A 9,545-nucleotide genomic window follows, 5' to 3' on the forward strand; every position below is an offset into this window, starting at 1 on the left:
TCTGACTTAATGCATCTGGTGGAAGGCCTGGACATAGTGTTTAAAACTCCCAGGTGTTTCTAATGGGCAGTCAGTTAAGAACTGTTCTCGCAGGCTCTCTCTGAGACCAGATCCCCAGGTAGAAGCTTAGTTATTGTGCTTAATTCCTCTCTTTGGCTTGAAGAACTAGGGAACAGTAATCAGCACACTATAAAGTAAAGAAGAGTGGATTATATAGGTGAAAGAAACATTGTAATCAACACAGCTGTAAGATATGGATGCAGTTACTCCAGGGCATACTTTTGTTATTTTTTTCTTGTGTAAACCCTGCACTTAGTTACTATCTGTTGAATATCACACCTAAATAGAATTTCAGAAATGTTTCCTTTTTCTCTTTGCATTTATGTTTTCTGTAGAAAATTGGGATAATTTTACCAACTTGTATCATTAGAAAATGAAAATGTTTACAAAATTTATTTAATCTTCTTAAATAGAGATGCCTTTTGGCCAAATGGCATTTTAGCCGAGACTATCCCGTGCAGAGATAAAGGTATTCGAATGAGAACAAGAGTCGCAGGAAAAACTAAATTACTTTCAATTATGCCAGGTAAGTGAACATTTTTAGCATAAATCTCAATTTGTACTTCCGAATTTATGGCGTGCATTAAGCATGCCAAATTTAGCTGCCTTTTGACTATAATAACATCAATTTGATGGCTTATATACCAGGAGGCATTGTGCTACTTATTTCTCATATATATTTAACTAATCTTCATAACAGTATTGGAGAAGAAAATGGCACCCCACTCCAGTACTCTTGCCTGGAAAATGCCATGGATGGAGGAGCCTGGTAGGCTATAGTCCATGAGGTCACAAAGAGTCGGACACAACTGAGCGACTTCACTTTCTTTTCTTTCTTTCTATAGTTCCTTTTGGAGAAGGAAATGACAACCCACTCCAGTGTTCTTGCCTGGAGAATCCCATGGACAGAGGGGCCTGTTGTGCTATGGTCTATGGGGTTGCAAAGAGTCAGACACGACCAAGCAACTAACACACACACACACACACACACACACACACACTAATATAACAATATTATAAAGCCTAGGAAACTGTTAACATCACAGATTTAAATATGAGGGAAAAAATCACCTCAAAGGGGTTAAGTGTAAATACCCAAGGTAGATTGCCTGGCATCTACCTTGGAATAGATGGTAAAGAGTCTGCCTGCAGTGCAGGAGACTGGAGTTCGATCCCTGGATTGGGAAGATCCCTTGGAGAAGACAATGGCCACCTACTCCAGTATTCGTGCCTGGGAGAATTCCATAGACAGGGGAGCCTGGTGTGCTATAGTTACTCCATGGGGAATTCTATGGACAGAGGAGCCTGGTGGGCTATAGTCCACAGGGTCCCAAAGAGTTGGACATGACTGAGCAACTAAAACACACACACCCGAGGTTTAAGGAGTGAGTATTGGAAGTCTGACTTAGCTTTGAGTTCTTGAAACCACTGTATTCAACCACTTCAATAAAAATTATACTTGAACCGCTTCACTTTGCTGTCTTGAAACATTTTAAGAATAAAGTTGATGATAAAATCTGTGACAGATGACAGTGAAAGTCACTCAGTCGTGTCTGATTCTTTGTGACTCCGTGGACTATACAGTCCCTGGAATTCTCCAGGCTAGAATACTGGAATGTGTAGCCTTTCCCTTCTCCAAGGGATGTCCCCAACCCAGGGATCGAACCCAGGTCTCCTGCATTGCAGGTGGATTCTTTACCAGCTGAGCCACAAGGGAAGCCCAAGAATACGGGAGTGGGTAGCTTTTCCCTTCTCCAGGGGATCTCTCCAACCCAGAAATCAAACAAGGGTCTCCTGAATTGCAGGCAGATTCTTTACCAACTGAGCTATCAGGGAAGCCCATGACAGATGAAAGGGCTAATAATAAAGTATAATGATAATGAAGTATGAGGTTTTCAGAAAGAATATTTGTTCTGTTTAAGAGAACAAACACATTTTCTCAAAGAATGCCTTTGAAACATGCTTAATCTCTGCTAAAACATGATCCTAAAGAAAGTATACATGGTGGCATTCTTTTGGTGTAATATGAATTAATTTAGAACTCTACTATCTCACTAACTTAGATTTACTTTGTCCATTTGTCTTCTCTCAGTAAGAGAAGTTTTGTTTAGTTGGGTGATTGATTTCTCCTATGGTGATAAATGTCTTTTAAAATACCTAGATATCTCTTCTCCACATTTTAATTATGGATGTAGGGAATAGAAAAATATTTACGTTTTCAGTATCATCTATTTCTTTTCCTATAATTTTGTTTTTCTTTAAACTAAATTTTCATTGTAGATTTTAATCAACTTTCTCTTCTGTCCATTAAATTGGATGTTTGCCACATGGCTTTTTATTCCACTCTATAGACTATACTTTTGCGTTTGGAGATAAAAAGCAAGTTACAGGAATAACATTTTAGAAAAATAAAGAGAAACAGTAGCCTAGGATATTCATATACTTTTAGAATAAACCGGATGGTGCTTTAGATGTACTCAGTTATGGAGTAGAAAGAAATCTTAATGCATTTATACGATGAATATTTATTGAGAGCATTTCATGAGCTAGACACTATTCTTTACACTGATCGTTGCCTCCTTAGAGTTTACATTCTACTAGGGGGACACAGAAGACATACAAAAGAAATAGATGAAGCACAGTATATTGGATAGTGCTAAGAGCCGAGGAGACAGATAGTGCAGGAAAATGGAAGTGACAGGTGAGTTGCAGTTGTGAGTGGATGACACTTACATGAAGACTTGAAGGAAGTGAGGAAAGATATAAAAATAAGTATTTTTGTATGTACAGAATTCCTCACCTGTTTTTTAGTGAATTTAAAACTATTTGCTTAAAATTTTATTGTACCCTAGTTAGAAACATACTTTTTAGGAGTTGCATGTTTCTTTTGAAAGCAATAAAGTGTTGTTTTGGGGGCCCTGTTTATAAATAATTAAGAATGATCCTACATGATGTTCCCACACTCAGGTGTCTCTAGTAACTTCATGTTGCCTGTGAGTGAACTCCAAGTGTGCTCACCCTGCCAGTTGGAGCACTGTCAGTTTTCCATTCTTTTCACCACTTTCTTTTACAGGAATCCTAAAACGGAGCCAAATTGTTCCACCCCATTTGTTTGTATGTTTTCCACACTTGGTGCTCATTTCCTTATTCATGTTCTTAAATCCTTTATCTGTTTGTACCAATCAGATCCTGCCAATGCACTGTTAGTGTGTTGCAAGTTTTTTTAAATCAGAGATCAAGTTTCCGCATTTGTTTGTAGTATTTCTCATTGTGCATTAGATGGAGAATATTTTTATAGTGTTTTAGAGTTTACAGATCACTTTTCACTTTATCTCATCAAAGCTTTATAAATTCTCACAGTAATAATGATATTGGTTATTATAAATTCCCATTTTACAGATGAGGAAAGAAACTCAGGGTGGGTGAGTTATATAGGTATTAAGGGACAGGGCTTCCCAGATGGCTCAGTGGTAAATAATCCGACCTGCCAATGCAGGAGACACAGGAGACGTGGGTTCTATCCCTGTATTGGGAATATCCCATAGAGGTGGAAATGGCAACCCACTCAAGTATTCTTGCCTGGAAAATCCCACAGACAGAGGAGCCTGGTGGTCTGCCATCCGTGGGGTCACAAAGAGTCTGACACAGCTGAGTGACATTAGGGACAAGATTAAAACACTTAATTTGGGATTTCTGAGTCTGGGTTCTGCTTTTTCTGTTGTTTGTATTGTCTCCCAATACCATACAAGTGTGTCCATACTTTTGATGTATGTAAGTTTTAAGTCAGTTATTAAACTTATATTAAGGTCATTCTCTGAATACTGGCTATTTATCAGTCACTCAAATGTGTACTTTACATGTTTTAACTTAGAATACTTTTGTATTTCCTTTGAATAATGAATTGTGTTTATTTCCCCTCCCCTTATTTAGATGAACTGAAGCACATTATTGGAGCTGAGACAACACGGAAAGGTATTCTTCGTGTTTTTGAAATGTTTCAGCACAACCAGTTAAATAGGAGAATGGTTTATGTCTTTTTGGAAGGCTTTTTGGAAACCTTATTTCCACAGTATAAATTCCGTGAACTTTTCAACAAACTGCATTCACGGTCAAAGCAGATGCAAAAATATAAACAGAAACTTCAAACTACTCAAGCGCCTTCTTTACAGAAAAGGTGACACTCCAATCTCTGAAACTGGTGTTCATTTTGTCCAGGACTAATGGTATGGACGGATCTTCTGGGGCTTAACTCATATACTGTTGTGTCTGCACCAGTCTTTTAGTGTCTCAGAATAGATTATTAATACATCCATATGACTGCCATTCTTCTCATCATTGTCTATAATCCAGCCACTTGTACCAAGAGAGATTTCTGTGTCTTAAATGATTTGGTGCATATTTTTGCAACACTGAGAGGATACTGCCTACAGCTCAAGCAAGGATGACATTGGTCTCTTCCGTTTCAAACTAATCAGCATTCTCCAGCAATGACAAAGTGCCAGAGTGTATATATGAGAGCTAAGGAAAGCACAAAACAATGGTTCACAGACAAATTGGCTAATTTGTTTAACAGTGGGAAACCGTGCAATGTACTGTTTGGAGGGGTTTGTTTTGCATAATGGTTTTATATATCTTTGTCGGAATTTTGATACAGTGTAGATTAGCCAGGTGAATGATCTTTGAAACATCTGTTTCAGGTCTAAGGAAAATGACAGAATGCCCTTAAAGTATGAAGTGACATATCCAAATTACACTTTTGTTTTCATGACATAAGAACCTAATGTAAAATAAAACCAGTCACAACCAAAGTTTGATTGGATTTGTTATTCATTGGTAGAAAACAGATTTTAAGTAATTCTTCTATGTCTTAAGGGCTCTATTTTGCTCTTATGGTACTCATAATTAAGTTTTATTTTGGCATTCTGTGTGCAAAAAGAAGCATATGGTGGCTCTTAAGTTTTGAAGTTATTACAGCTTTCTTTAAGAGATTACTGATTATATAATAGGGGTTAGAATTTGTTGAAGGAACTGCCAAATACTTCTTAAAATATGGAAATTTAAAAAAAGTACTCCTGAAAGTTACTCTATGATAATTTTAAATTGTGTGATCTAGACATACGTTAGGTGATTGCAAAAATAGCAAATCAAAGGATTAAATGAGCTTATAAGTTGTATGTAAACATACAAATTCCTAACTCTATTACAGTGTACATATATGAAAAGAAATAATGAAAACAGAACTATAATATTTTTTAAAATATGCTTTTATTTATATTTTGCATAATGTAAAATTCTACTAAATAAAGCAAGTTGGCAAAACCCCTTGGTGTATACATTTAAGTCCCTAAAATAATTTTATACCAACAACAAAATACCTTTTCCAGTTTTGGAGCTTCTGCATTTCCTTTCGTTTTCTCAGTCTCCATTTGTCCATCTTGGAAGTCTTCATATGTTTTATATGTAGGACTTCTGCATAGTTTAACTTCCACTAAGTGTTTGGGTGTCTCAGCGTTTTTTGTTTTAAAAATATTTAACACTAAAACCTTATAATAGTGAAGCTATTTATCAGACCACTGAGCCAAGATGCTGGTGTTAAAAGAACTTCCGGGTGCTTAGGATAAAGGGACAGAGTATTGGTATCCCAGTTGTTTGGGAGTTTTAAGATTGGGACAAGATGTTATTGTCTTGTTCTTGCTGAGATCCTACTTATGAAGCAAAGCCTGATAGAATAAAGCCTTCCTCTAAAGCTTTATGATAATGATCATATTTATTAACAATGCTGTTATGCATACTTAGAGTTTGCATATATTCAGCCTGTGTTGCATGTCTTCAGAATTACATAAATCCCTTTCATTTAAACTTCCAAATGAGAAAAGATCTTTATTGACTCTGGTGGAAGAAATAATATTTCTTCTCAATGTATCTTCCTGCCCCAGGCTTTAGAAGAAACATGTGAAACATGTCTGTAGGAAGCATCAGCATGGCCATAAGTGCAATGATTTTAAGATACACCCCTGCCCATTTCCAGTATATTTTTGACATAAGTAAATATTAAGAGTAAACAGAATTCATGTAAGAGTCTACTGTGTACATGTGAAAAAGCATTTCTAGATAATGTGAGGAACGCTGGCCATCAACCAGGGAAAGGTCATGCAGTATTGCAGATTTTCATGAAGCCCTGCAAGATAACTGCAGTCATACCAAAAACTATTAAGAGTAAGTGGGTTTTTAAAATAATTTTTGTTTAAAAGAGTTTATATTTCAGAAGCAGAAATGTCAAATGGTAGTCTATGTAAACGGTTGTGCATCTTCTCTTTGCACATCTCTGTTTTACATCAGAGAAAGCTGTGGTCATGCTAAAATTAGATATACTTTTTGAGTGATTTGGTCGAGCTGTGTGTAAAATATTTAACCCATAAGTCAAGTACAGTGTACTATGTTTAATGAAGTTACTACATTTAATGCATTTATTGCATATATGAATATATACAGGAAGAGGCTTTATGTCTTCTGATATTTGATTTTTGAATGTGTTTTTAAGTCAGTGGTGCCTTTAGGCAAGAACCTTCAAAATTAATCATTCTTTATTTGAGTTTTTCTGATTTTTCAGGTAACATAAACTATTTAGAAACCATCACTACTAACTTACAGTTCATTCCTCTAAAAAATTGATTGTATGATTTAAATATAATACTAAGATGGGCATTTCCTGTGATTAGGGTTTTCTGAATAGTTGCTGAAAACAATTGTGCCATTGACCAATGGATGCACTTGGTTAGCCTTAATTTTTATTTTAAAAAACATTTAAAACTTTCTTGAATATAGCAGTTCCTTCATTCTAAGTTTCTGCTGCGGGTGTTTGGAAAAAAATCAAACAGTTAAGTGCTACTAGAAAGTGTACCAATTTTTAAAAATTTAAGAACAATATAAAATTTCACAATCTAAAATTTTAATTTGTGCAATATTTTCATTTAATGCATGTGTATTTGAGTAATTGTAAAATAAATGAATTTTTAATGTTTTGAGATCTAGTTAAACTGTCTTCTTAACCCAACAACTTAACATTCCGTTGTTGCTGCATCCTTTTATTTAAGGACTTGTTTTAAAAGTCGTTTTGTCACTCCTTGTAAAATTCTTTTGTTATTAGTAAATTTTGCTTATAGGAGCATGGCTCCTGTATTACAAGGGAAAAATATAAAGAGCACATTTTAGGATTACAATTGTTTAAAGATAACTTGTGCATATCATTGTACAATAAGTGTCAACTGTGTGCCTAACTATTCTATCAATACTTCTTTAACAAAGAAGAAACAGCAATCAGAATGTCAGTTATTTTTATTGAACTAAAAAGATTTAAAATTTTATTTGGTTTGCATTATGTTTTGTCCATTAGAAAATACTAATAAAGTATTAACAAACCTTTTTGTTGAATTTTATTTCATAGTGATGTATTTTTATTACTTTTAAAAAGTGCTTGTTCAGTTGTCTTACCTTTAGCATCTGTGTGTATTTTGCTTTCTTTTCAGTTTGGAAATCAAGCAACTCAAGTCCTAGGTTGATGGATAAACTACTGGGTGATTACTGACTTACTACAACAAACTGAATTTACTTTTTCCTTTCATGGGGCAAGTAATTTAGTACCTCAGCATTAAAGAAACTTCATTCTTCCCTACATACAAAATTATAATTTTCCCATAAAGAGAAAGACCTATAAGTAATCTGTTAACAATTTTTGTTTGACCTCATTTTAAATTCATAATATGCCTGCTATTATGAGGTTTCAGTTTTAAAGGCAGTAGATTCAGTACTGTGCAATGTAGCTCTGCCTCATTGGTCATGGTATTTGTAGCCATCTTCATCTGGATCCACAGACTTCTCAGACATCAGTGTGATTACTCCTCCCCTATCAGGGGCAGTCATATTGTTTCTCGAAATACTTACTGTAAAATATTGACCCCTTTAAGATGTTCATGAAGAAATAATTTTATACTTTTATGTAACTTAGGCAAATCTATATACTATCCAAAACCCTGAAATCTTCCTTTACAATTCAAATGATTGTATCAAAGTTTCTAAAAAGTTATATAATAAAGAACTCTGTTTAACTTTGTTTTTCTAACTTCCCAAACTTAGTTAACTATAGAATCTTTTCTTATAAATACCTATGAATGGGTTTCCCACGTGGCTCAGATGGTAAAGAATCTGCCTGCAGTGCAGGAGACCCGGGTTCGATCCTTCGGTCGGGAAGATCCGCTGCAGAAGGGAATGGCTACCCACTCCAGTATTCTTGCCTGGAGAATTCCATGGACAGAGGAGTCTGGTGGGCTTCAGTCCATGGCGTTTCAGAGAGTCGGACATGACTGGGCAACTAAGACTTACACTTCAGGGGAGAAGAAAACAAAGTGAAGCCTTGTTAAATTAGGAAATAGAAACTTGAGACAAAACCAATGGATTTAGGACACAGTGTTATGGGGGTTTTGTTTTTGTTTTTCTGGGTTTTTTTAAACTTATCATTCCAGTGCAGAGTTCAGTGTTTGAAAGAAAGGAGAATTTGAAAAATTATGGCACATATTGAAGTTGAATTTGCCTCTGGGTACCAGAATAATGAATTCAGTGAGGGATACTAGAGTATTGTCTCATCAGGAGGAGGAAAGGTACTTGCCAAGGATCTTGCTGATATGATTAAAGAGTGAAGTGTTAGTTGCTGAGTCACATCCAACTCTTTGCAACCCAGTGGACTCTTTGTAAGCCAGCCAGGCTCCTCTGTCCATGGAATTCTCCAGGCAAGAACATTGGAGTGGGGAGCCAGAGAATCTTCCCGACCCAGGAGTTGAACCCAAATTTCCTCCATTGCAGGTAGATTCTTTACCATTTGAGCCACCTGGGAAGCCTGATCAAGGAGTTGTTGAGTCGCTCAGTCGTGTCTGACTGCGACCCCATGGACTGCAGCATACCAGGCTTCCCTGTCCTTTACTATCTCCCAGAGCTTGCTCAAACTCACATCCATCGAGTCAGTGATGCCATCCAACCATCTCATCCTATGTCGTCCCCTTCTCCTCCTCCTTTCAACCTTTCGCAGCATCAGGGTCTTTTCCAATGAGCTTTTTGCATCAGGTGGCCAAAGTATTGGAGCTTCAGCATCAGTCCCTTTGATGAATATTAAGGATTGATTTCCTTTTTTTTTTTTTATTTTATTTTATTTTTAAACTTTACAATATTGTATTAGTTTTGCCAAATATCGAAATGAATCCGCCACAGGTATACCTGTGTTCCCCATCCTGAACCCTCCTCCCTCCCCATACCCTCCCTGTGGGTCGTCCCAGTGCACCAGCCCCAAGCATCCAGTATCGTGCATCGAACCTGGACTGGCGACTCGTTTCATACATGATACTATACCTGTTTCACTGCTATTCTCCCAAATCTTCCCACCCTCTCCCTCTCCCACAGAGTCCATAAGACTGATCTATACATCAGTGTCTCTTTTG

General features: G+C 36.4%; 1 protein-coding gene across 3 annotated transcripts in view; it reads left to right on the forward strand.

The window, feature by feature from the left end:
- SNX13 (sorting nexin 13) overlaps positions 1-7,479 on the forward strand; it is a 146,002-nt gene extending 138,523 nt beyond the window's left edge. For all 3 annotated transcript variants that reach the window (XM_070369758.1, XM_070369760.1, XM_070369761.1), the window contains 2 exons: positions 474-586; positions 3,991-7,479. In XM_070369758.1, coding sequence (XP_070225859.1) covers positions 474-586; positions 3,991-4,238 — 361 coding nt within the window. In that variant the 3' untranslated portion in view covers positions 4,239-7,479. The remainder of the gene's footprint in view (positions 1-473; positions 587-3,990) is intronic.
- The last annotated feature ends 2,066 nt before the right edge of the window (positions 7,480-9,545 follow it).

The sequence above is a fragment of the Bos mutus genome, chromosome 4 (genome assembly GCF_027580195.1).
Source record: "Bos mutus isolate GX-2022 chromosome 4, NWIPB_WYAK_1.1, whole genome shotgun sequence".
NCBI classification, from domain to species: Eukaryota; Metazoa; Chordata; class Mammalia; order Artiodactyla; family Bovidae; genus Bos; species Bos mutus.